Source organism: Balaenoptera ricei, chromosome 1, assembly GCF_028023285.1.
Source record: "Balaenoptera ricei isolate mBalRic1 chromosome 1, mBalRic1.hap2, whole genome shotgun sequence".
Classification (NCBI taxonomy): Eukaryota; Metazoa; Chordata; class Mammalia; order Artiodactyla; family Balaenopteridae; genus Balaenoptera; species Balaenoptera ricei.
This window is the reverse complement of record NC_082639.1, coordinates 145,644,595-145,671,968: the sequence shown is the minus strand read 5'-3', so window position 1 is coordinate 145,671,968 and position 27,374 is coordinate 145,644,595. Positions and strand designations below refer to the sequence as shown.

At 41.3% G+C, this 27,374-nt stretch overlaps 1 protein-coding gene and 1 non-coding gene across 2 annotated transcripts in view; both read right to left on the bottom strand.

Moving 5' to 3' along the window:
• The window catches only part of LAMC2 (laminin subunit gamma 2), a 63,808-nt gene extending 45,951 nt beyond the window's left edge, over positions 1–17,857 (bottom strand). Inside the window, exon 1 of the mRNA XM_059937684.1 lies at positions 17,624–17,857. Within this exon, the coding sequence (XP_059793667.1) occupies positions 17,624–17,702 (79 nt within the window). The 5' untranslated portion in view covers positions 17,703–17,857. The remainder of the gene's footprint in view (positions 1–17,623) is intronic.
• LOC132355130 (U6 spliceosomal RNA) lies at positions 9,072–9,178 on the bottom strand. Its single transcript, XR_009499538.1, has one exon. It is a non-coding gene; the product is annotated as a U6 spliceosomal RNA (small nuclear RNA).
• Positions 17,858–27,374: the final 9,517 nt, after the last annotated feature.

Sequence of the window (27,374 nt, the reverse complement as noted above, 5' to 3'; positions counted from 1 at the left end):
CTGTGTCCAAGGGCAAATCTTTGCACTGGACTCTGCTCTTCTAACAGACTGAAAACACATCTCATGCTTTAGAGAAGGAAATATAAAGCCCTACTGTATGGCACAGTGCCTGGTCCATAGTAGGTATTTGAGGTATTTTTAATGAACAAATGAATGAATGTTCTCTTGAACTTCAGGAAACCCCTAGATGTGTTTCTACCATCTCCAGGACTCCATGCGGCCCCATATGTCTGGACATGCTTTAAAAATACACATACCAGACTTGTGGTGCAGTGGTTAAGAATCTGCCTGCCAAGGCAGGGGACATGGGTTCGAGCCCTGGTCCAGGAAGATCCCACATGCCACAGAGCAACTAAGCCCGTGCGCCACAACTACTGAGCCTGCGCTCTAGAGCCCACAAGCCACAACTACTGAAGCCCGCGTGCCTAGAGCCGGTGCTCCGCAACAAGAGAAGCCACCAGTGAGAAGCCCGCGCCCCGCAGCAAAGAGTAGCCTCCGCTCGCGGCAACTAGAGAAAGCCTGCGCGCAGCAACGAAGACCCAATGCAGCCAAAAAATTAAAAATTTTTAAAAAAAGAAAAAAAAATACAAATACCAGGGACTCCCTTAGCGGTCCAATGGTTAAGACTCCATGCTTCCACTGCAAGGGGCACGGGTTAGATCCCTGGTGGGGGAACTAAGGATCTTGCATGCTGTGAGGCAGCAGCCAAAAAAAAAAAGTAAAAAAAAAAAAAAACAAATACCAATATTTAGCAGTTACTCTCTTCCCTGTTAATTGAGGGGATAATTTTCTCCATACGACCCCAATCCAGGAAATAGCCTTTCTTGGTAACTTATGATTTATTAAGATTCACAGACATAAATACACACCTATAATACACTTTAAAACAAGAGGATATGCTAAAAATGCTTTTTTTTTTAATAAATTCATTTATTATTTATTTATTTTATTGTTGGTTGCATTGGGTCTTCATTGTTGCACGCAGGCTTTCTCTAGTTGTGGTGAGTGGGGGCTACTCTTTGTTCTGGTGCGTGGACTTCTCATTGCGGTGGCTTCTCTTGTTGAGGAGCACGGGCTCTAGGCACGCAGGCTTCAGTAGTTGTGGCACGTGTGCTCAGTAGTTGTGGCTCACAGGCTCTAGAGCGCAGGCTCAGTAGTTGTGGTGCTCGGGCTTAGTTGCTCCATGGCATGTGGAATCTTCCCGGACCAGGGCTCGAACCCGTGTCCCCTGAATTGGCAGGTGGATTCTTAACCACCTCACCACCAGGGAAGTCCTAAAAATGCTTTTGATTATACTTTCCTTCCCTATGTTTAGCCTTGTTCAATTTTATGTCTAGAATTTTTTTCATTTTTATTTTGTAATCTACTTGCTATTCTTCCAAATTTGGAGTCAGCTGTAAATTTTATAAATATGTTGTCTAGTTTCCATCGGGGAGCCTTGACACAAAAGCAAGTGATGGAAGTATAAAGATGGGGGTCTTGGACATGTCCTGGGTCGGCTGGGAATCATCTGTCAAGGTCCATTCATCCAATAAATATAGATTGAGCATCTATGTGCCAGGCAGTGTTCTAGGCACTGGGGATTTAGAGGCAGACAAAACCAATAGATGTCCCAGCCTTCATGGAGTTTTCATGCAAATTGGAGGAAAAGAAAATAAACAAGGTAAATAATATAGGGAGAATATGTGGATAGCAATATTTGTTAAGGAGAAATACATAAAGCAGTGAAAGGAAATAGGTAGCTGGAGGTGGGTAAAGTGAGTAGGAAGGGAGGGTTGAAAAGTGCCATATGCTGGTTTACTATTTTATCTGTACTTTGATATTGGTCTGTTCATGATCTTTGGCTATTTGTCTATCAGGCACAATGTTTTAAATTATCATGAATTATTTCTATAACAAATGTATCAAACTATTCACCTGTCATTTTGTTGCAGATTTTCCTTTCCCTCTCTGGATAAATCCCCTTTCTCTCCAAAGGACCTCACTGATAGATTTTGTTTAACTGATTCTTATTCCTTTTTCTCCTTCCTTCTGGCCTCAATGAGATGTACAATTATTTCATTCATTTTGGACACTGGGACTTCGTGAGCCAGCAAGATTTCTTTCTTTTTTTATTTTATTTTTATTTTTGGCTGTGTTGGGTCTTCATTGCAGTGCGCGGCCTTCTCATTGCAGTGGTTTCTCTTGTTGCGGAGCACGGGCTCTAAGTGAGCGAGCTTCAGTAGTTGTGGCTCGCGGGCTCTAGAGTGCAAGCTCAGTAGTTGTGGCACACGGGCTTAGTTGCTCCACGGCATGTGAGATCTTCCCGGACCAGGGCTCAAACCTGTGTCCCCTGCATTGGCAGGTGGATTCTTAACCACTGTGCTACCAGGGAAGCCCTGAGCCGGCAAGATTTCAATAAAGGGAGTTGCAATGTTTTATAAATATATATATACTAAATATATACTAAATAAATATATACTAAATTAAATATATAATAATAATAATAATTAAATATATACTTAAATATATACTTATTTGACATTTACTGGGCTTTGTCACATACTCATCACGTTATCCTTGTTTTCCTCACTTCACCATGGACAGGCACGGGTCCAGGACCTGGCATTAAGCTATCACTGTACCAGAAAATACAGAAACAAATCGGACTCAGACCCTGAATAGACCTGAAGCCTTATAGGGTCTAGGAATTAAAAGCAGCAGGATCTTTCTCCCTGTTTCACTGAACTCTGTATCATAGGAGCCATGTCCTACCCACTACTCTTACTTGACTATTCATTTGTATGGTACTCTTTCCAAATTAGGGACATCTCTTCAAGGTTTTGTCTTATCCTCTCTCCACCCCCTCACTCTACCTCATTAAATCCTTGCCCCGTCAGCAGGGAATGATCTCCACAGCTAAAGGAGCGAGATTCATCAAGTTCACCTCAAGCCCTGCATAAACAAATCGGAAACAGAATCATTTTACTGATTTTCATGTATTTCTTTCAGTCTAGTAAAGCGTGGGTGGTAATTGTGTCTGACTCCGATGTATACTGCTTCTTTGGCACTTAAGCATTTATTATCATAATAACTATAATAGCATACCATCACTGACCCTCAAGGTGCTTCTTAGAAAAGCCTGTCTGGCAGTCAGACACAGGCTGATCTGCCCACCACCACCCACGCTCCCCCCCAGGAGGAAGATCCAAGAGTTGGAAACTCCACAAACAATGCAGCAACGTGGGCGGACCGCCTCAGGCTCACCTAACACTCCCACCCTCGCTCAAACACACAACTCTAACGGGTCAGGACAGGAAGCTCAGGGGCAAAGGCTGTTTCCAAGCTGTATCCTTCGGAGAATGAAAGGAAACTGAAAATATTTCCTAGGGTTGTACTCGGGGCAAGGTCTTGGTATAATCAGCATCAGTGGCTGCAGTTCATCGAGACCTCACTTTAAATTCCCCAGAGGAAACATTACAAGCAATTACAAGAACGTTTCAACAATCTGGCATTCATACGGTCAATTGTGTACAAGCAGATCCTCTTTCTATTGTTCTAAATGTAAAAAAACACAGCTCTGCTTTTCACCAAGCTGATCTAATTTCCACCTTCGTATGGTGGAACATCAATGCTTTTTAGTGTTCTAACAGTAACAACAAAATTTCAAATCCAAACTCCTTTCAAAAACCCTGAAGATTCGGCCCTGCTGACCTCTCCAACTTGACCTCGGTCCTCTTTCTAGCTCTTGTTCACTGGACTCCAACACACAGACCCTCGCACCCACGAATCCTGGGGTGCACCAAGCTCTTTCCCTCCTCGGGCCTTCAGGCTTGCTGTTTCCTTTGCGTGGGCACTACCTGCTCACACCCTCCCTAAACCCACGCGGCAGCCAGAGAGGTCTTAGGAACATAAATTAGATGGTGTTCGGTCTCTACTGATAACCCTTTAAGAGCTTCTCCCTCTGGATGCCCACAGGTCTTCATCCCCATCTCTCTCGGCACTTATCACTTTATATCCTGAGTCATCACTATTTGTGTACATGACTTACTTCCTCTATAGCATTTCTCACTTTTGTACCCCATAGTACCTAGTACAGGGCTTGAGACTGTGACCGGTGGATGAATGGCTGGCTGGAAGGATTGGTTAGCAAGAAGGATAGATGGAAGAATGGACAGAAGGAGGAAAGAAGGGAGGGAGGGAGGGCGGAAGGAAGGAAAGCAGGCAGTCTGACTCTAAGAAAAGCCAAACAAGAACTGGAACTTACAGAAATCTCCCAGGACTCTAGGGACCCAATATGAAATTTTCTCAACACAATACATAACATTTTCATTGTCTACATATAGGGTATTTAGTGTAAAATAACTAATGTCTGTACCCAAAAAATACATGGTGAGATGAGAACAGAAAGAATTGTGAGAGGAATGTGATACTTTTGTTAGAAGGAGTTGTCTGAGACTTTCAGGTTGCTGCTCTCACCGGATGAACTATTTCTGTGCCAGGACTGCCTGTCTTCTGTGTGTGAGCCCGGAGCTGCCATCTCAAAGGGCAGCATGCCTAGGGCTGCGCAGGAGGAGGGACGAGGGGAGGAGGCAGGCTTGAGACCATGAGATCAGTTTGCCGTGATCAGGCAGCCTTGACAGGTAGTGTACTTGGCCGCTGTGTGGGACTATCTCAGGAGCTAGGAATCTGATCGTCATGTCTGAACCGGACAGTGTGTGCTGGCTGCTATTACGTTGAACTTTGCTGCTCTTGCTGCCATTTCAGCTGCTCAGTGCACTAATACTGATTTAGTGAAACAGCAGCAAGTTTATAATAAGTTGCCCGTAATCTCCTGTGGATGAGTCCACGTATAAACCACTTAGAAACCGTGCTCAATTCTCTTCCTTATTTAGAGGAAAGGTATGTGTCTTGTGTTTCATTTCTGGTATTTTGTGCCCTGCGTTCCCTTTCTGAGACATTGAATGTTTTTCTCTCTCCTTCCTTTTTGAAACTCTCTTCCCTTGGATACTATGGTGCTGTACTGTACTGTACTTCCCCTTGGCTTATGCCCCCCAACCCCTGCCCCATCCAAGTCTTTGCGGGATCCTCTCCTTGCCCCAACTCGAAGTGTTGGTGTTCCTCAAGGCTCAGTCCTGAACCTCCATGCCTCTCACTGAAGAACTCTCTCATCCAAGCCAAGGGCTTCAATAACCACGACAGGTATTGACATACCAAGACACTTCCCTGGCCCAGAATTCATTCTCAACTCTAGACCCTCATGCCCAGTCATCCACTTTACATTTCCAGCTGATTGTCTCAAAAGCTGTTTACACAAAATATGTTTAAAACCAAACCTGTGATTGTCATCCCTTCAAGTCAGAAAGCTGGGAACTATCCTTATAGGGTCTCCATCTTTCTCGCTTGCCTCTATTCTATTCAACTCCCAATTTTATTGATATAACTGTCTACATAGCTCAAGGTCACCCAACTCTATCTCCACTATGGCCACTCTAGACCAAACCCCAGCCACTGCTTGCCTGCAAAGCTTCATAACTGGATCCCCTGCAACTTCTCTTGCCTCCCTCCGCTCAGTAGTCAGAAAAACTTTTCCAAATACAAATTTTACCAATACCTCCCTGCCTCAAACTCTCTGACGCCTTTCCTTTACTTTTAGAATAAAGACCAGAACTCCTTAACATTGTCTACAAAGACTTCCACGGCCTAATCCTATCTACTTTTCCAGCCTAATTTCACATAACACTCCCCACTGGGACCTCCTCATCTCTCTCCCATTCATTTCACTTATATTTCATTTTAGGTCTTGACTTCCTCTGCTTCTTAAAATTCTTGCTGCAGAGGACAAGCGTCATGGTGGGGAGATGTGGATTGGGGCTACCCAACCTCAACCATCCTCTTACCTTTGGTTTGTTCAGAGAAGTTATGCTAAAAATTCAATCTTAATTATTATTTAGATATCATTCCCTTCCTCTGAGTCAAAGAACCGGCCTCATGTACACTGACAACCTTTTCTGCTCAAAGATAGCAAACTTTACCTCCAGGAAGTCAGCTATAATGAGGCCCTTCATTAGAAAGTCCAAATGTAAATGACTAGATAGAAAATGGTGACTAAAAGTAAAGGTGAGAATAGTATACTCTAAAAAATCCTGACAGATGCTCATTTTCAGAAGAAAAGCAATTGTTGAAATTACCTCCAAATCTGAGATACTCAGGATGACAAGATGAGTATTTTTCTTAAATTATAATAAAAAAATGAAAATGCTCATATTTTTTAGATTTAAAACCTCCTCCATGAGATTTTTCTTTCCAAAGCTTAATATGTTTCTCAGCTTGGGTAAATGCTTTAAAACAAAATATGAACATTTCATCATTTAAAGTGATCTTGAATTTTATGGTTTGATGTGTGACTGCTTCCAGTTTCAGATTCTTCAGGTCTGTCACAATATGTTTTCTAACTAGAATAAGAAAACGGAAATGTCACGTCCCTCGCTAAGAGTTTTTTAACTGAATTCCTTTCTCTGCCTCACATTTTTCACAGCTGTCTTTTAGGCCAGCACAGCCAGGACCACTGGTGCCCTATCCTGCCTGATCGTTTGTTTCCCTGGACGTGTAAATATCCAAGCAGTGCAACTTAGCCTGCGACGTGAAGTGCTCTGAGGAGAGAAACAACAGAGGTCAGTACTCTAATTGCATGGGCAATTTTGAAGGCTAGAACATGGATAAATCTTTTCAACTCTAAGTCATCAAGAGTCAATGAAACTCAGATCACCACATTTTCCTTTTGAATGACTATGGCTTAAAAGCAGTCACCTATTTTCATCAAGAGTTCATAGCACATTTTATTATAACCTAGACTTAGAAATGGCACACGTGGACTGTGGATGACTCAGCCTGGTGGGGGCTAGACCAGGAGACCACACCTGGAGATGTCTTCCCTAACACCCCACCAGGGCCCAGGCAGACAGTGGGGAGAGGGAAAGAAGCCCCAGTGAACAGAGAGGTTGGGGATGCCAATTTTTGTCTGAGTAGCAAAGGTGAGAGGGAAGAGAAGGTTAGGACACAAGGGACACAGGAGAGGCTCCCTTCTCTTACACCCGGCGTCTTTAAGAGCTCGACTCCAAGACAGCTGGTGTCAGCTACAGGGTGTGATCAGCGGTGATCGCGGTGAGGATTCTATCATCGCATGTAACCCTACACACTTCTGACCACAGAAATTGCTGTAGAAATTTCTATATCTCCATGAGATGATCTGTAAAGAAAAGCATCCCAATACAGAAAGCACATCGGACTGTTAATCAAAGAGCATAGTATTTTTTTTTTAACATCTTTATTGAAGTATAATTGCTTTACAATGGTGTGTTAGTTTCTGCTTTAAAACAAAGTGAATCAGTTATACATATACATATGTTCCCATATCTCTTCCCTCTTGCATCTCCTTCCCTCCCACCCTCCCTGTCCCACCCCTCTAGGTGGTCACAAAGCACCGAGCTGATCTCCCTGTGCTATGCGGCTGCTTCCCACTAGCTATCTGTTTTACATTTGGTAGTGTATATATGTCCATGACACTCTCTCACCCTGTCACATCTCACCCCTCCCCCTCCCCATATCCTCAAGTCCATTCTTTAGTAGGTCTGTGTCTTTATTCCCATCTTGCCACTAGGTTCTTCATGTCCTTTTTTTGTTTGTTTGTTTTCCTTAGATTCCATATATGTGTTAGCATACTGTATTTGTTTTTCTCTTTCTGACTTACTTCACTCTGTATGACAGACTCTAACTCCATCCACCTCATTACAAATACCTCCATTTCATTTCTTTTTATGGCTGAGTAATATTCCATTGTATATATGTGCCACATCTTCTTTATCCATTCATCCGATGATGGACACTTTGGTTGCTTCCATGTCCTGGCTATTGTAAATAGAGCTGCAATGAATATTTTGGTACATGACTCTTTTTGAATTATGGTTTTCTCAGGGTACATGCCCAGGAGTGGGATTGCTGGGTCGTATGGTAGTTCTATTTTTAGTTTTTGAAGGAACCTCCATACTGTTCTCCATAGTGGCTGTATCAATTTACATTCCCACCAACAGTGCAAGAGTGTTCCCTTTTCTCCACACCCTCTCCAGCATTTATTGTTTCTAGATTTTTTGATGATGGCCATTCTGACCGGTGTGAGATGATACCTCATTGTAGTTTTGATTTGCATTTCTCTAATGATTAAGGATGTTGAGCATTCTTTCATGTGTCTGTTGGCCATCTGTATATCTTCTTTGGAGAAATGTCTGTTTAGGTCTTCTGCCCATTTTTGGATTGGGTTGTTCGTTTTTTTGTTATTGAGCTGCATGAGCTGCTTGTAAATCTTGGAGATTAATCCTTTGTCAGTTGCTTCATTTGCAAATATTTTCTCCCATTCTGAGGGTTGTCTTTTGGTCTTGTTTATGGTTTCCTTTGCTGTGCAAAAGCTTTTAAGTTTCATTAGGTCCCATTTGTTTATTTTTGTTTTTATTTCCATTTCTCTAGGAGCTGGGTCAAAAAGGATCTTGCTGCGATTTATGTCATAGAGTGTTCTGCCTATGTTTTCCTCTAAGAGTTTGATAGTGTCTGGCTTAACATTTAGGTCTTTAATCCATTTTGAGTTTATTTTTGTGTATGGTGTCAGGGAGTGTTCTAGTTTCATACTTTTACATGTACCTGTCCAATTTTCCCAGCACCACTTATTGAAGAGACTGTCTTTTCTCCACTGTATATGCTTGCCTCCTTTATCAAAGATAAGGTGACCATATGTGCGTGGGTTTATCTCTGGGCTTTCTATCCTGTTCCATTGATCTATATTTCTGTTTTTGTGCCAGTACCAAACTGTCTTGATTACTGTAGCTTTGTAATATAGTCTGAAGTCAGGGAGCCTGATTCCTCCATCTCCATTTTTCGTTCTCAAGATTGCTTTGGCTATTCGGGGTCTTTTGTGTCTCCATACAAATTGTGAAATGTTTTGTTCTAGTTCTGTGAAAAATGCCTGTGGTAGTTTGATAGGGATTGCATTGAATCTGTAGATTGCTTTGGGTAGTAGAGTCATTTTCACAATGTTGATTGTAAAAAATATGGAACGCTTCACGAATTTGCGTGTCATCCTTGCGCAGGGGCCATGCTAATCTTCTCTGTATCGTTCCAATTTTAGTATATGTGCTGCCAAAGCGAGCACGAGCATAGTATTTTTTGAGCACTTGCTACATGGCCCAGGAAAAGGTATCATATGCCCCTTTAAGAAGCAGCCGAAGTAAAGGACATTAGAGAGTCCAGGATGGCTAGAGGCAGCCCCTGAAGCAATGAGGACCAAAAGGAGAGAAATCATGTACGAGGAGTCTGAATAAAGAAAAGTTTAAAAGGCAATTCTGATTTGTACTGAAATGCTTTTTGGAGTATACATTAAATGTGGTTTTTCAATTGCTTAAATTTGTGTTTTGTTGACTCCTTAAAAAAAAAGTTACCTAATGATTCTTCCTCTTTAAACCATTCATTGCTTTCATGAACAAGATATTTTTGTACAAGGAGATTAGCCACAGATTTTTTGCTATCACTACATTCCTTCACAAAGGTACACACATTTAGGTATGTGCATGCTTACTATGCACCACTAGACTTCTTAGTTTTGCCAAAAGAATGTGGTAATTCATGTACATTGCAATGTTGGAATAAGTATGAAATGCATTTATAACACCTTCCTTAAAGATTCATTGCTGAAAAAATCCATTTGAAAATTATAAATTAAAATTGTATTGCTTAAAGACAGAAGAATGAATTAAATGGTCTTTAGGAGTCCAGCCATTTTTATCTATCCATAAAGAGAAGTAGCAAATATTCTAAGAAGAGTTTGGACCATGAAGCCTCCAGCAGGCAGTGGGAGCAACGTGTCCTGCAACCCAGTCGGACAAATGGGCTGCTGCTCTGCTGTCATTTCCCACGCCAGGTCATCTGTGGCCTGGGTTCTGTCCCCTCAGATCTCAGCATGTGAAGACCCCCTCCTACTATGTCCCATGTACAACCCCCTGGATGAGGCAAGAGCGGCAGCTTTGGGATGCTGTTGGATCCACTGCTCTCACAAAGTAGACCAGCCTATTGAAATGAGAAATGATCTTTAAACATTAGGAGTTTCCTTTATTCAAGAGCAAAACGGGTAGTGATTTGAAAGAGCAGTAAATATGTATGAAGCTTAATGGTCAATGCTCTGGCCGTAAAACTGAAAGACTTCAAAATATATACCAATAGTCTCCAGCAGAGAGAGAAAATACCTCTGGACACAACGATACTTAAATAAATTCAGGGATTTCCCTGGTGGCGCAGTGGTAAGAATCCGCCTGTCAATGCAGGGGACACAGGTTCGAGCTCTGGTTTGGGAAGATCCCACATGCCGCGGAGCAACTAAACTTGTGTACCACAGCTACTGAGTCTGGTCTCTAGAGCCCGCGAGCCACAACTGCTGAGCCCATGAGCCACAACTACTGAAGCCCCCGTGCCTAGAGTCCGTGTTCCACAACAAGAGAAGCCACCACAATGAGAAGCCCACGCACTGCAACGAAGAGTAGCCCCCACTCGCCACAACTAAAGAAAGCCCGCGCACAGCAACAAAGCCCAACAGAGCCAAAAATAAATAAATAAATAAATAAATAAATAAATAAATAAATAAATAAATTCAAAACATTGACAGGTGAAGCAGAAAGGCTTATTGCTGTCCCTCAACCGTCCTGAGCCACTTGGTCAATTCCAAGCTGTGTGATAATCTATAAACAGAGTTGAACAAAGAGAAGAGGAAACTTGGTAGTCTGAAATCTGTTCTCTTGTCAGGGCCCCAGAGACTGGAATTTGTGCTTGGTTTTAACCTGCTGTTCGCTGACATTTTTAAAGGAAAGGCCACTCTACTGACTCACACAAATAGAGATGTCTGAACAGATGTTCCATCTAGAAGCATAAGGGATGTTCTTATAATACATCAAGATTCCATCGGGTCTGAAAATTGATTTAAATGAAAATTCTTTAAAAGAATAAGAAATAAGCCAATGGGATATCTTGTTAAAGAAAATTAAACTAGCAATTGAAATCTGATTCTGTTATTAACTGCCTGGCTCTGGTCAAGGCAATCATTTTCCTGTGCCTCAATTTTCCAATCTATAAATGAGGGTCGTACATGCTGGAGTCCAGCTCTGTTATAACCAACCATGAGAATTTGGACAGTTACTTTGCCTCTCTGAGTGTCATTTTCCTTAACTATAAAAGGAGAAGCTCCTGTAGAGAACCCTTAAGGGCCATTCTCATTTAGTTCCATGATGTTGTAATAAGAGAAGAAAGTGGTGAAACATGCAAAACTTTTTGTAAGAAATACCCCATATAAGTGCAGCTGAAGATTTCATCATTTTTCTAATGTTTAAGTTAGTGTGGGAAATGATTTGGTTGCCATTTAATTTTTTTTTTAGAATATGAATATCCATAGTCACACAGTTAATTAAAAATAAAATCTGGAAAAGAAACAGTTGGGTTTCTGTAAGTGGTCGACAAGCCTGAAGAAGTCCAGGGTATGTGTACATTTGCCCAATTGGTCTCCACCTTCCTCTGATACAGCAGGAGTCCTCACATGATCAATGTTAGAGAAAGAGCCAGTCTTTTCTTCTTTCACGACATAAGGAAGCACATGTTAGTTGGGGAGGCACATATACAGACATACAGTCACCCAGAGACACAGAAGAGACTCAGCTTTTGGCTTTGGGTGTGATTCAAATATTACATCATGTACCTGGGGGTTATATTAGAGCACAGCCCAGTAATGATTCAGTAATCTGCTAGGTCTAATTTGTGACTAAATTAGAGTATTCCAGAATCTATGGAGCTCCTATTTCTACACTGGTCTGTAATAGATGGTTCAAGTCTTGTCCTTGCAAATTTCTCTAGGAAAAAAAAAAAATGTCAATATAGTTGAGCCACTAAGAACTTAAATGGGAAAAATATTCCCAGGATGGCCTCAACATCTTAATTTCATGCTCCTGACTTTCCCATAAACACTGATCACAAATCAACATTCATCCTCAGCTTCTTTGATCAGTGGAGCTAAACCAGTGCCTGCCAGAATCCAGTTCAGGGCACTCAGAATTTAAGCTTACATAGGAATCTCCAGCTTACACTCCAACCCAATTCTATACTCCCATTTACTATATATACTAGAATATAAGGTGAATATAAGGCCACATTTAAGTCTTTTCAAAATCTCTCGTATTATACAGCACTTTCTCAATTACTTCATTTTTAAAATAAAGTATTATTTGGGGAAGACATGTTAACCTGAAATGACCTCAATCAATGTTTTAGGTATTTATTAGCAAGAAAGAGGCCAAACATAATTCTCATAATTGTTCATCATCCCACAGTTGTGAGTGCTGAAAGTCGTCATAAGTAAGACTTTCAAGATGATCATGCTGTGACGATCACAGTGTGCGCTTCGGGATAATTCTAAAATCTTTTTCATGTTCTGAAATGGTGTACATTCCAGTGACAGCAGCAAAAGCAAACTCAGATAGAGCTGTGTCTCAAGTCACCTGGTCTGAAGTAGAGAAAAAACTGCATTAAAGTGGCTTTAGGAATATTAAAGATGGAATTTGAATATAATTACTACATGAAATGTAAGTGAACAAATGAATACTTCTAAGTTATTCTTTTACAGATTATGTGACTTTAAATATGTTTGCAAAACTAATTTACTAAATTAAATGTAAAGAGACACACGACCACTGCATCTATATTGCTCAATGTTTCATAATCAAGTTAGCCAAACTGGGAATTCCCTGGCGGTCCAGTGGTTAAGATCCCGTGCTTGCACTGCAGAGGGCATGGGTTTGATCTCTGGTCGGGGAACTAAGATCCCACATGCCGTGCAGCGTGGCAAAAAAAAGAAAAGGTTAACCAACCCCCCTTTTTTTTTTTTTTGATGGTGTGAGAGGGAGATCTTCCCATTGAGAAGTGAGAGATCATCTTATGTCGGGGTCATCGTATACATGGGCATGTTCTAGAGACTAACAGATGTGCTGAATCTATTATATGTGATGAGGTCTGGCTGACAAAAGGCAAAAAGAAATGATATGAAACCCAATCTTGAAATTCCAATCCGCTTTGGGTTCCTTGTCAGGAATTCCATTTGTTTCATTGGGTAAAATTTAGGGTTCATTTCAGCCTGAGCCAAAGGGCTCCTCATCACCTTTCCTGGACTAACGAAAGGAGCCTCTTCCAAAACTTTACCACTTAGAACACAAAAGGCATTATACTGACATTCAGTACTGGCAGAGCAGTTAGTTATATAATAATAATATCAAACACGGTGAGTGTTTACTAGGCACTGTGCAAAATGCTTACATATAATAATCACAACAATTTATTACCCTCATCTCAGAGATGAGGAAACCGAGTAACACGTGAGGTAGCTTACCTCAGCCCCTTAAGTGGTAAACGACAGTGCTAGGATTTGAACCCAGGCAGTCTTACTACAGAGCCTGCACCCCTACGCATGATGCTGTCCCACTTCAACAATTTAATAACAGAATCTATGAGAGTGTAAACCTTTCCAGGGGTCCATTCCACTCTCCACGGCACTTCTTTTCTAGCATCAGGCCATGGGAGAAACTAAATGAGTGATTTAAATAATCTTGGATTCTGAGCTCACCATTCTAGAACAATTGCTTTAAAACTTACCTGATGGGGGCTTCCCTGGTGGCGCAGTGCTTGAGAGTCTGCCTGCTAATGCAGGGGACACGGGTTCGGGCCCTGGTCTGGGAAGATCCCACATGCCGCGGAGCAACTGGGCCCGTGAGCCACAGTTACTGAGCCTGCGCGTCTGGAGCCTGTGCTCCGCAACAAGAGAGGCCGCGACAGTGAGAGGCCCGCGCACCGCGATGAAGAGTGGCCCCCGCTTGCCGCAACTATAGGAAGCCCTCGCACAGAAATGAAGACCCAACACAGCCAAATAAATAAATAAATAATAATTAAAAGGTGCTAATAAAAAAAAAAAGAAAAACAACTTCTAAAAAAAAAAAAAAAAAAAAAAAAAAACTTACCTGATGGCTGAATCCAACAGTGTCTCTTAGTCCTCATTCTTTGTGTATTAATATTTCTACCCCTGAGTACCATTTATGACTCTTACATTGGCGAAACTCTTCCTTGGGCTAACAAAACTCTCCTCTTTCTTGATTCTCCTCTAGCCTCAATGCCCCTTCCTCCTGTTCTCCTTCACTGTTCTTCCATCTCCTTGTTCAGTGTTGAGGTTTCTTTTGTCTCTTTGCCTCGGGTAGTCTCATCTATTGTCGAGGCTTTGTTTTCCACCTTTGGGCTGCCAACTTTATATTGTTTGAATTTCTTCTAAATTTCAAAATCATAGCTCCAGCTGTTCACTGGACATCCCCACTTGCATCTCAAATGCAACAGATCCCCACAGAATCTCACTTCCTTCGCTTCATCCATCGCCCAGCCTCGCTCCCAAATCTGTTCGTCTCTTATAGTCCTCATTTCCTTTAACGGCATCACTGTCTAACCAACTACACAAGCCTGAAGCCTGGGACCCATCTTGGACTCTTCCTCATTTCTCACAATTTTCCCTTACTATTAGCCCTAACACACGCACACACACATTGGATCACCAAATTCTTCCAATTTTACCTTCTAAATGTCTCTGTGATCTGTTTCCTCTTTACTATTCCACCACCATGAGGTAAGCCCTCATCACCTCTCCTTTGGATTATTGCAATGGCCGTTTGTTTGCCTCTCCTAGCTCACCTCCATCCTCTAAGCCCTTAAGTGAGTGATCTTTCCAACATGAATCTGACCACACCCACCCCACTTACAAAACATTTGCAACCGCAACCCTTCTTTGCCTACAGGGTACCAACCTAATGGCACAGACTGGTACGTAAGGCTCTTCACAACCAGATTCTTGGCTACATTTCTAGTCGCATTCTTATCTCCCTTCTCCAGTCATACCTCCCCAAGTGAACTATGATCCAGACCATTGGAGCTACACCCACATTCACACCAACTGTGAGCTCCTGAAGGGGAGTCTCTATCTTTCTTAACGACCTCTAAACATCTGAGTTCACTACATCAGACTTCGGCATCAGACTTTTTTTTTTAATTAATTTATTTTATTTATTCATTTTTGGCTGCGTTGGGTCTTCGTTGCTGCGCGCGGGCTTTCTCTAGTTGCAGCAAGCGGGGGCTACTCTTCGTTGTGGTGCACGGGCTTCTCATTGCGGTGGCTTCTGTTGTTGTGGAGCACAGGATCTAGGAGTGCGGGCTTCAGTAGTTGTGGCACGTGGGCTCAGTAGTTGTGGCACGCGGGCTCAGTAGTTGAGGCGTGTGGGCTTAATTGCTCCGCGGCATGTGGGATCTTCCCAGACCAGGGCTTGAACCCGTGTCCCCTGCATTGGCAGGCGGATTCTTAACCACTGCACCACCAGGGAAGCCCAGTATCAGACCTTTTGAAGAAACGTGGTTCTAGGCATTTTAAGGCACCTTACAGTAACATCTCACCCTTTCAGCAGACCTGCAAGTGATACACAGCACTATTGCCTCCACTTAACAGGCAAAGAGCAGACTCCAAGCAGCTGAGGAACCTGAATGGTTACGAATAAGGGACCAGTAAGTGAATCAGCCAAATTTTGAAGCCAGGTCAGGCTGACTCTAAAACCTGTGCTTTAGCTGAGACCAACTCTGATTATATCTAACACCATAATTTCACCTGCAAGGGAACACCCAGGAAGCAACATCACTGCTTTAGGCTCGCAGAGGTGCACGCAGGTCACTTTGGGAGGTGGCAGGCACCATACTTTCGGTCCAACTCTCACTACATTACAGCATCCCATAAATGGGAAAGCATGTGTGCTCTAGCCTAACACAAACTTTTCGCACTCTCATTGAGCCCCAAATGAAGCCCTTTGAGAAGGCAGCCTAGTATTTTAAGTGGCCTGTCTTTAAGGATGGGGAAAGTCTGGAAATGAGCCTAAACACTGCTTCTGACTTAATGACGTAGATGGAATACTCAGAGCTTGTCCATCCTGGAGAAGTTAGAGTCCGAACTCTGTCCTCTTGAGTCTGATTTTATTAAACAGTTTATTAAACAGTTATTTTATTAAACAATTCATCACCCTACATATTTGTTTCTGTTATCTAATGCTAACGCACGCACATACACTCAGCTACAGCCAAAAAAGGAAATTGCTTCAATAGTTACTCATTATATAAAACATATGTAACTTGTTCCCTTATTACTTGTATAACGTGGTCCCTGAAGTTCCAGTCTAAGAACCGCTGGATCAAGTGCCAGATGTGTCTCTGCCAGTAGCTGCTTATGTAGCTTTGTGCAAATCCATTTCCATATTTTCTTTTTTTAAACCAAGGAATTCTAGTAGTTGATCCATAAGCAGTTCCTCTGAATTCTAATATTCAAAGACTGTTCTTACTTTTAGGATGTTTCTCACTAGGTTAAAGTTATTTATTCTGAGGGATGCTAACCCACATGATCATTTTCATAAGTGGTTTTTAAATGGTAGTCAAGGATGATGGGTTGGAAGTTAATTCCAATATTATCTTAGAAAAAAAAAAAAAAAGACTGTATCAAATGCATTCAAACACACACTAAAACATTCATGCCATTCAAATACAATTCAGGCAGCATCACCCAGACTGCAAAGTAATAATTGAAATATCTAAGATAATTCCATGTACCCATGAACCTGGTCCCATGTTCACACATGCACATGTGTGAAGATGGCTCTTGGACCTATTGAGATAATTACTGAAATGCCATCAGATACAAGAAGCAAAAATAAACCTGAGAATTTGGGGTAATTACACAGGCAAATATCATTGGTAAAACTAAGTGACAACTAAGTAAAACTTAAGGAAAACACCCTTTATATGTTGTCATAGCTGACACATGCATACAGTAAACCATTGCTAGGTGCCCAGAAAGTTTTGTTTATAGGAGTTGAACTTCTCATGAAGTGACAGCCACTGGGTGCCCTAAATAAGATCAAATGACCTATGACATAGGTGCCCAATAAATGCCTGTTGAATGAATATTACGTGAAAATACTATAAAAAGTAATGTTATGCAAAAGTAAAGCATTGTTAAGACTCTTAACTCATTTTCCATTGCAAAGAAATGGGAATTCCAGAAGGATGACTGAAGAGATTCCTTTTCAATCTTTGTGGGGCTCACAGTCACAGAAAGCATTCTCACCAAAATCCCATCAGTAAAAACACACATTGGGAAGAGAATTTACATACCAACATGTTTTGCTACTACTGATCAAACAGAAGCCCTTTGATCAAAAAAGCAATCAGGAAGGAACAATTTTAAAGCAAGGAAAACCCTGGTTTGGCACGACCTATTGGCTTCATATTTTAAAATCAGACAGCTTTATACAGTATTAGTAAATAATACATAATATTATTGTAAACCAATCTCTGGAGGAGCCCCGGATGGGGCAGGAGGAGGGAGCTCTGAAGAGGTTCTCACAAAGTGGGGCTCCTCGGAGGTGCGTGCCGCCATCACGGTCTGCAGGGAAAGGCCAGTTCCCAGCCCAGGGCTGCGCCGTTCCTCCTGGAAGGGACTCACCTGGCGTCCTGGAGTTGGCCCGGGCTGCAGGCAGGAGGAGCGAGAAGCAGAGGCAGCAGCTGAGCCAGAGCGCAGGCATGGCCGGGCCGGGCCGCGCAGTCAGCCGCTGCAGGGGTGCTGCCCTGAGCGTCGCGGCTGGGAGCTTTCACTCTGCGCTCCGCTGTGCCTTCCTTTTCCCTGATCAGGTGGTTTTATCGACTCTTCTACCTGACTCAGTCCTGACGGGAAGAGAGCGTGTGTTTCAGGGCGTGACTCACCTGTGAATAAGGAGGACCCAGCCCTCGGGAAGCAGACAAACACACAGCACACACGGAGCTGTAAAAGCGCTCACCCCAGCTGCCAGGCTCCCCCCTCGCCGCAAGAAGGGCGCACACCTGGCCTGGGCCGAGGGTGTGGTGCAGAGGCTGCGGCCCAGGGATCCTTCTGGAGGAATGTGCCAGATCCCCCTGAGCCCTCCTTCTCTCCCAGGGTGGTCCAGGGCAGAATTCGGAGGTAGCTAGCAGCCTGCCCCTTCCTCCAACTGGGAGGCCCAGTCTCATGTGTGCAAACTCAGAAATAAGTCAGCAGCTGTGATCAGCTCTGGTCTGAAAGACAACAAGGAAAACAGGCCAGTCCAACAGTCACAACAGGGTCCCCTTTACCCTCCAGCCTAGGCTCAACCTCTCTCTGAAATACAGTAGCCCTGCCCCAGCTTATCCACTCTGGTGACACATCATTCTATGCCTCACCATCACCTGGCTGGACCAAGGTTCCTCTCCTGGGTCCCCATAACTTCTTGATCACCAGGCCTAGTAACTCATTAAGTCATCTGTTGACTGGTGGGCCTCCCACCAGTCTGTACTAGGCTAGGTATCATTCTGTATCACTAACAACTAGTATATTATCCAGCGTGCACTTGGTGCTCAATTAGTGTTCTGTTGGATTGAATAAGAAAGAGGATCCAGATTTCATATTCTTTTTACATCATAGAGCATATTTCTCATGCCATTCTCTATGGGCCCTTTAGAAAATATCTGTAGAGTCCAACTGTGGGTATCATCCAAGTCCATTGTCCTAGGTGAGTAAGAAACTGCAAGTGGTGTATCCTACATTGTCCCTTTCCCTAGGGAGGCTGGTGGCACTAATTCAAAGAGGTGGCTGCCAAGGAGAAAGCTTTGGTTCCTACTAGAGATTTTTAAATTGCCAGAGGTATTTTATATATATATATATATATATATATATATACACACAATCTGTCCAAAACAATCACCCCTACTTTTCATCATCAAGGCCTGCAAAAACCCCCAATAAAGCCCCCAATAAACTATTGTTCACTGACTAAATAAATGAATGGGTGTTCTCTAGATAGTTCCATACATGATAACAACATAAGGCAACAAACAATGCAAAATAGTACATGATTAAGTGTCAAAGGGTATAAGATTTCAGTTTATGCATGTAATCAAGGCCAGGTTGGGCTGTCTGGACAGCTAGGGATGGCTTTGTACAGCCCATGGAGCATGAACCAGGTGCTCAGGAATACCTGGGATCTGAATACAGCACCAAGGACCCATAGGAGTGAGGTAGGTTACTGCAAACTGGCCAACACCTACTCTAAAAAAAAATCTCCATCAATAAAAAATGAGGACTAGAAAGGAAGCTCCAATTTTCTTATCCCAAGCTTGATTTTCTTTTATTCTGTCCATGATTCAAAAAAATAAAGATTCTTCTTTCCCCAAACTCATTGTGTCTGATTACTGCTGAAGTTTCAGGTCACAGAGACCAGGTATTTAGAATTTTCCCTTCTAGTATCTGGTGCATTGTAGAGGCTGAAATCATGTCCTTGAGTTGTCTGTTCCTTGTACGCCTACCCATCAGTGATGGGCAATGCCCCCCAGCCCTGCAGGAACAAGGAGCAGAGCCCTGCAAAGTAAAGTCTTGAAGGTAATTTCATTTTAGTACAGATTACTATAGTTTATTATATCTCAAAAGTTGGAGCAGATAATTTCCAACTACCATCATTTTTGGATAGTAATAATAATAGCTAAAAAATATACAGTACCTATTTGCCATCATTGTTGTAAATCTTTTATACATAACCCTTCAGTCTTCAAAACAATGCTACGAAACAGATGTACTATTAATTTCCCCATTTCACAGATGAGAAAAAGAAAGGTGCATGGAAAGACATGGAAAGATCAAGCAACATGCTCGAAGTCACACTGCTTGTAAATGGCAAAACCAAGGTTCAAAATCAGACAATCTAGTTTCAAGTCCATGAGCTCTTTGTTAGGTCAGATTAAAAAGCACCATAAAAGGGAATTCCCTGGAGGTCCAGTGGTTAGGACTCCGTGCTCTCACTGCCGAGGGCCTGGGTTCAATCCCTGGTTGGGAAACTAAGATCCCACAAGCCAAAGGGTTTGGCCTAAATAAATAAATATATACGCCCCCCCACCCCACCCCCCCAAAAAACCATGTATATTTCCCTCTGCCATGCAGTCTGATTTAAAAAAAAAAAAGCACCATAAAAAAGACAAATTCACAATATTGAATGAATTCAATATACAGTCAATGGTTATTTATCAACATCTCCATTATAACCTCACCAGGCTGTGGACTCTTGGCCCACACCAATAAAGCTAAGTCACAATGAACTCTGAACAAATACTTCTGATTTTCCTAACATGTTAGTTCTGCAAGGAGCCCCAGGGGTCATCTGGACCTGGGGTAGAAAACAGGCGGCAGGCCCCTGGATACCAGGTCAATAGTAGCCTCTTTTATATGAACGGAATGCTCCAGTGTTTCTCAGTTCCTACCTCCTCTCCTTGCCTTATTCTGGGCCTCTTCACACATCTGAACAACCTGTCTGGCTCAGGCTTGCAACCTCTGCTCTGGCTTAATTTCCTACCTCCCTCAGGGACAGTATCAACTCCCTTTGCCAATCTGAACATTTCGCTAGTGCATTGCTGTGGTTAAGAATGCTCTAGAGGTCAAAAGTCAAGGCTCTGGAGCTGATAGATTCCCAGAGCCAAATCCTGGCTGCTTCATCACTCATCAAGGCAGGTTATTTAGTTTTCTCTATGCCTCAGTTTCTTCACCTGTAAAATGGCAATAATAATAGAACACTTACCTAGTAGATTTTTTGGGAAAATTAAATGAGTTAATGACCTATATAGTGCTTAGAGCAGCACCAGGCATATAATATGCATTATACAAGTAAGCTATAATAATAATACTAGTAATAATAATAATAACAGTTGTTACTATTATTATCACTAAGCACCATCAGTTTTTCCTTGTTATAATTACTAACAAATATCATAGAGAAAGATGGGATTTTTTTTTTTTTTTTTGCTTTAACCCTTCTACTAATTGATTATTCCATCATAATTTTAAACGTCTGTGAAACACTTGGTCTAATCCAGGTTCATGTCCTTATTACAAACATTTATTCAGAAGTTAATTAATTTATATTTTTGCTACATATCTGGAAATTTTCTTCACATTCAGATTCACCTGCCTAATGTTTCAAAAGTTTTGCATTTAGAACTTCATTTTAAGTAAGTCATGGGTAGGGGTGCGGATGGAATCTTATATTTCAGAGAAAATATAAAGGTAAGATGGATTTGAATATATCCTTATGATTAACTTCAATTAACACATGCTTTTCAAAAAGGCAACAAAAATCTATTTGCTTTTCCATATGACCCAAATAAATCTTTTTTTTTCAAATTCAGACAAAAGTCAGTCAATTTTATGTTATGTGTATTTTTACACAAAAAAAGTAAAAAAAAAAAAATCTTGATACTATTCAGCAATAAAAAGGAATGATTTACTGATACTTACAGAACACGAATACATTTCAACGCATTGTGCTAAGTGAAAGAAGCCAGACACAAAAGACCAGATTCTATATGATTCCATCTATATGAAATTCTAGAAAAAGTAAAACTACAAGGAAAAAAAAAAACAGATCAGTGGTTACCAAGGGTAGGGAACTGACTGCAATGCGGTGTGAGGATAATTTTGGGGGCATGAAGGAAATATTCTGAAATATGATAGTGGTCAAAAGTAATCAAATTGTACACTTAAAACAGGTAAAATTGATTGTCTATAAATTGTACCTCAATAAAACTAGTATTAAAAAATAAGAGAAAATCTCAGGACTTCCCTGGTGGTGCTATGGTTAAGAATCCGCCTGACAATTCAGGGGACACGGGTTCGAGCCCTGGTCCGGGAAGATCCCACATGCCGCGGAGCAACTAAGCCCGTGTGCCACAACTACTGAGCCTGTGCTCTAGAGCCTGCGAGCCACTACTGAGCCCACACGCCACAACTACTGAAACCCGTGCACCTAGAGCCCGTGCTCCGCAACAAGAGAAGCCACCGCAATGAGAAGCCCGCGCACCGCAACGCTTGACACAACTAGAGAAAGCCTTCGTGCAGCAACGAAGACCCAACGCAGCCAAAAATAAATAAATAAATTTATTTTTAGAAAATCAAGAGAACATCTCAAAAAAAGCTATTTTATAATTAAGACAATACTTTAATTCAAATGTGCAAACTCAAGCGCAGAACTAGAAACACATCAGTGACTGCATAAATTGTGACAAGCCAGAGCACAGATTCCAGCCCCGACGTCTTGCTGTTTCTATTAAGCTCCAAAGAGCTTTTAGCAGAAGGCCATCTCAGGCCTTCGGGCAGAAATACCACCCAAGAATTGCAGGGAGACCCCCTCTTCCATTTTTTGTTTTTGTTTTTTAATTTATTTTACTGAAGTGTAGTTGATTTAGGGATCCCTCTTCTGGAGGTCCGTTTCAGCAATTTACAAAAGGAAAGAGATGCCTTTCTGAAATGTTTGCTTAGGAGCATGAATTTTAAACCCGTCTTGGACTTTTGTCCTAGGAAGTCAGCACTTAGAATTTCCTCTTATCTTTTCCAAAGCAGTCACCTTCAGCTAGAGTGTAACCCCTCGTATCAGTGGGGATAACGTTCTATGCAGAAGTTCTCTGAACAGAGATGGAAAGGTACTGGAGCATTTCCCCAGGGCATGACCGGGAAGGCTGAGGCCTTGGAAGTCCCCTTTGTCCATTGTTTCTTTTGCAGTTCCGTCATCGTCCAGGGGACTTTTTTTTTTTTACTTGCTGTGTAAATCACCTCACAGAACTGTCATATCTCCACCCCAGCCTCCCAAATAGAATTGCAAGTGACATGTTGATTTTTTGCCTTGAGTTCCATCATTACCTTAGTTAACTTTCAGAAGGAATGTCTGGCATGTCACCCGCTTTCAAACTCACTTATGATAAAAACTGAAGCACTGGCTGTTAACATGCCAGCAGTAGACACGGCTGCTGGTCTTGATCCCAAGCCTTTAATCTCCTCAGATAGTTCTAATTACGTCAGCATTTGCATAAAATTTTTAAATGCAAAATAATGCAATCAGGGGGAAGAAAACCAACAACTCCCCTTTGTTCTTAATTGGTAAAGGAAAATGTCCATAAATGGAAATGGTTTGGTGTTTCCTGGATCGTCTGGGTAAATTCTCTGAGGTTGGCCAGACTCCAGAAAAACAATGTTCTCTGAAGCAGGCATCCTGGCTGAAGTGGCAAGCTTCCATCTTATGCAGAAATGTATATGGTGTTCCCACAGCTAGTTTTCAGGGAGCAGTGGAAGCCAGACCAGAGTTCAAGTAATACCTTTTACTTTAAAAAAATTTTTTTTAAATTTAATTTTTATTTTATATTAGAGTATAGTTGATTTACAATGTTGTGTTAGTTTCAGGTGTACAGCAAAGTGATTGAATTATACGTACATATACATATTATATATTCTTTTTCAGATTCTTTTCCACTATAGGTTATTACAAGATATTGAATATAGTCCCCTGTGCTATACGGTAGGTCCTTGTTGTTTATATAGTTTTGTATAGTGGTGTGTATCTGTTAATCCCAAACTCCTAATTTATCCCTCCCCCTCCCCACCTTTTACTTTTTAAGGGGAGATATTCCTTTTTCTATGGTTGGCTGGTGATGCACCTGGGACCAGGGAAGTGATGGGAAATCAACAGCTAACCACAAAGAGCAACTTCATTTGCATATTTTTTGATGTAGTTATTATAGACAGAAATATTCACACCGAGTATTTGTTTAACCAATACAACAAATGGAGAGGAGTGGAGAGAAGAAGGACACATGCTCAAAAAAAGGCAAAATAGAAAAAAAAAAGCGAGGGTGAAAGATTCTGCAAGGGAACTCTAGTGGATTCAGGGGGGTGCCAGCTGTTGTGCTGTGGACAAAGTTTGGTCATCCACTCAGGTGTGAAATGTCCATTAGTAGATTAAACGCCACCCTTGGTTCCTTACCCACTCTAATACGTGGACCATAGGTATTCAGATTTGAATGAGAGGTAAGGAGCCCGCCGCAGTGAAATTCTTCCCTGGACTGCAGTGTTGGGGGTCAGGGCTGCAGGTGTGACAAGATAAGTCCAAAGAAGCAGGGTAGCCACCTTAGATCAGAGGTCCCCGCCCCTGCCTTTCGGAAGTAAGAAACAAGTTCACGAAACAATGTTTCTAAACGTGACTCAGTTTCAATCTGGAACTTTCCACCTTTAATAATTTAAAAAATTAGCATTTAGAGTCTAACCCTCTGAAAAACTCGATAGCATTTAGAGTTTAACCCTCTGCCTTTAGATAGGAAACTTTGGATGTATTTTAAACATCTAATAAGAGTTTTGACAATTACAATACTGACGCCAAAACTGTACCTAATATTCTGCGTGTGCCCAGCTCGGTGCTGGGAGCCTTGCAGGGGTTTTGAATTTCATTCCTCACCACCGCCCTCTGAAGCAGGTGCTATTATTATCCTCTTTTTGAGGTTACCCAGGCTCCTTCACAATTCCATGCCAATGTCTCGCTCTAGAGTTATTATTCAACTAGAGTATAAAAACAAATTAAGCCTCTCACTTGGATAAACACATCCTTTTCCAACTAAAAAAGAAAAAAACTGAGTTGGATCTTCAAATAAAAATAAAATGCCTAATCTTTTTATTTATTTTTACTTTTGCTGAGGGAATTTTTTCCCAGTTTTATTGAGATAGAATTGACATACAGCACTGTAAAAGTTTGAGGTGTACAACGTAATGCTTTGATTTACATACGTCATGAAATGATTACCACAATGAGTTTAGTGAATATCTATCATCTCGTAAAGATGCAAAATTAAAGAAATAGAAAAAGATTTTTCTTCCTTGTGATGAGAACTCTTAGGATTTATTCTCTTAACAACTTTCATACATAACATACAGCAGTGTTACTTATATTTATCATGTTGTACATTACATCCCTAGGACTTATTTATCTTACTACTGGGAGTTTGTACCTCTTGACTACCTTCATCCAATTCACCCTTCCCTCAACCCCCGCCTCTGGTAACTACAAATCTGATCTTTTTTTCTATGAATTTGTTTATTTGTTTGTTTTTGAAGTATAATTGACCTACCAAATGCCTAATCTTTATAAGATATACTGTATTCTACAGAGACTCCCCCCTCCTGCAGATCAGCAATAAAGGTTTGGTTGTTAGGAGTACATTTTCCTTTTCACATTACCTTTCGTAACTCTTCAGTGTACGATGATGACTTCGAATTCTTATGCAAAATCCTTTTACGTCATCTAATCAGGTCTTAATGGTTTTCTCTTGGACTGATACCTTAATCCAGGTATAAGAACTCTTTATTAAATAACTCAACTCTTGAACTCCTTAGGATAATTGGAAATTAGTTTCAGCATGGTGTCTGAGCAGTCTGAAAGAGCTCCAGAATTTAGTAGCTGTCTCCCTGGGGTCAGCTTTTCTAGGGCCTGGTTACACAGAAATCCCCAAACATTCCTGGGTGGTTCTTTTGCAGGAAGCCTGAAGATTGGATTAGACTTCGGTTAAAAGGTAAAACTGTGAGATCACTGCAATTACGGAAAGAGCTACAAATAATCTCGGGAAAATCTAGAGACATTCCTCGCTGACCTAAAAATTTCTCACAGCTTCAATATGTCTACTTAGATTAAATAGCAGAATTAACGCCGTGATTCAGACAACTTAAACCAAAATGACACACTTATCTCAACTCTCTGGATATTTTAGGTGAATATATTTCAGGCCTGAATTATTTGGACAATTGTTTCAATGCCCTATCTTTTATTGTATGAAGACACAGCAAAGCAATATTTAATTGCTTTATCAAAGCTGCTAATACCTTTGCTATTTTCTTATCTCAGGGTGCTCTATTAAAGCAATCCTGGGAAGTAACTTAGAAAAACACAGCAAAAGCGGAATATGACGACTTGGTTTTGCAGCAGAATTGTTTATATGGAATTAATATATTTTACATGCCTTGGTAAACTTAGAATGGATTATACCTATGCTAAAAATTCTACACACACATGCACACACACACACACAGAGAGATATGTATTACTTGAGCTCTAGGTAGAAAATCTCCTTTTGAGTGAAATGTGTGGGCTTTTGTTTGGTTGGTTTGGTTTTTAGGTTTTAATCTTACATTCAATATTTTCTAAGAAAAGGGCAATTCCAAATCTTCTACCCTTCAGGGCCTGATGGAAAACCCATCTTATAGTTAACTGTCCCAATATTATCTACAGTCTAATCTTTCTGTTAAAATTTTCTGAAGAATTCTTACAAACTTTATAAATAAATTATATTAATAAAAATTAATTTAATGAGCTTCCTTTCAGAACCAGATCATGTCTAACCAGTCAACCACAATGTTGATTTTCCCTCCGGAACACAGACAAAGCCAAGAGTGATAACACATAAAATGCCATGTTGATTCGGGCCACTGTCCCCTCACACAGTGGACCTCACAGGAGCACCAGTGGATGTTTTGAGGGTGGGTTGCCTCCATGATTCTAACCTCAAGTGGTTAGGAAAACAGTTCAAAATTTCCTAAAATTTACTTATTAGCATACTATGGAATTACCATCTGTAAATTTAACCAACTCTCTCTTTAAAATATCTATATTTTCTAGAAGTTTTTGATCTGCTATATTAAATCAACTTTCTTTTACTTTATTAAAAGGATCTCTTAATTGTTCCTGGTTTTAGTACTTTAGGATTTGCTAAACAAGAGTATATTGCAGCCATTTCCCAATCCCTTATGACTTTATAAGCTTTACTGACATGTTCTTTGCTTTCCTGGATGAAAAACCCCATTTTTAGACTCATCTAGTAATCTGCTCTGGTGATGATTTTGGTTAGCTTTTTAAGGATATTTCCAAGCTTTCCCATGTATATATTAACAAAGAGAGACCAGACTGTAAAAGCACCTTACATTTGGATGCATCACAGCTTGCAAAAGGGCAGCGTAACAGTTTTGGATGGGAGGGCCTCATGCGGGTCACCTTGTATGGTTATGGCCAGCACAAGAGCATCTGGCAGAGGAGGTATGCAGGGGTGGCGGGGATAGAGTACTAAAATCCAGCACGGAGCTTCTCTTGCCAAGCCACATACTCTGGCACAGTATCCAAAGGAAGGAAAACTTTTCTCTGCTTGGTCTCCCCAGAGGGGCTCCTTTTAGCCATCAGCAACAAATGGGAACCAAAGGATTAGTCCACATGATTTCTTGATTTGGATTCAGATACCATCATTTGGTTAATCTAATTTGGATTATTTTCCCTTAAATACAATAATTAACACCAGTTTTCATTGAATTTCACATTTCACCTTCCTGCTTACTCCAGTTCTTGTGAGCTTCTCCGAAAAAG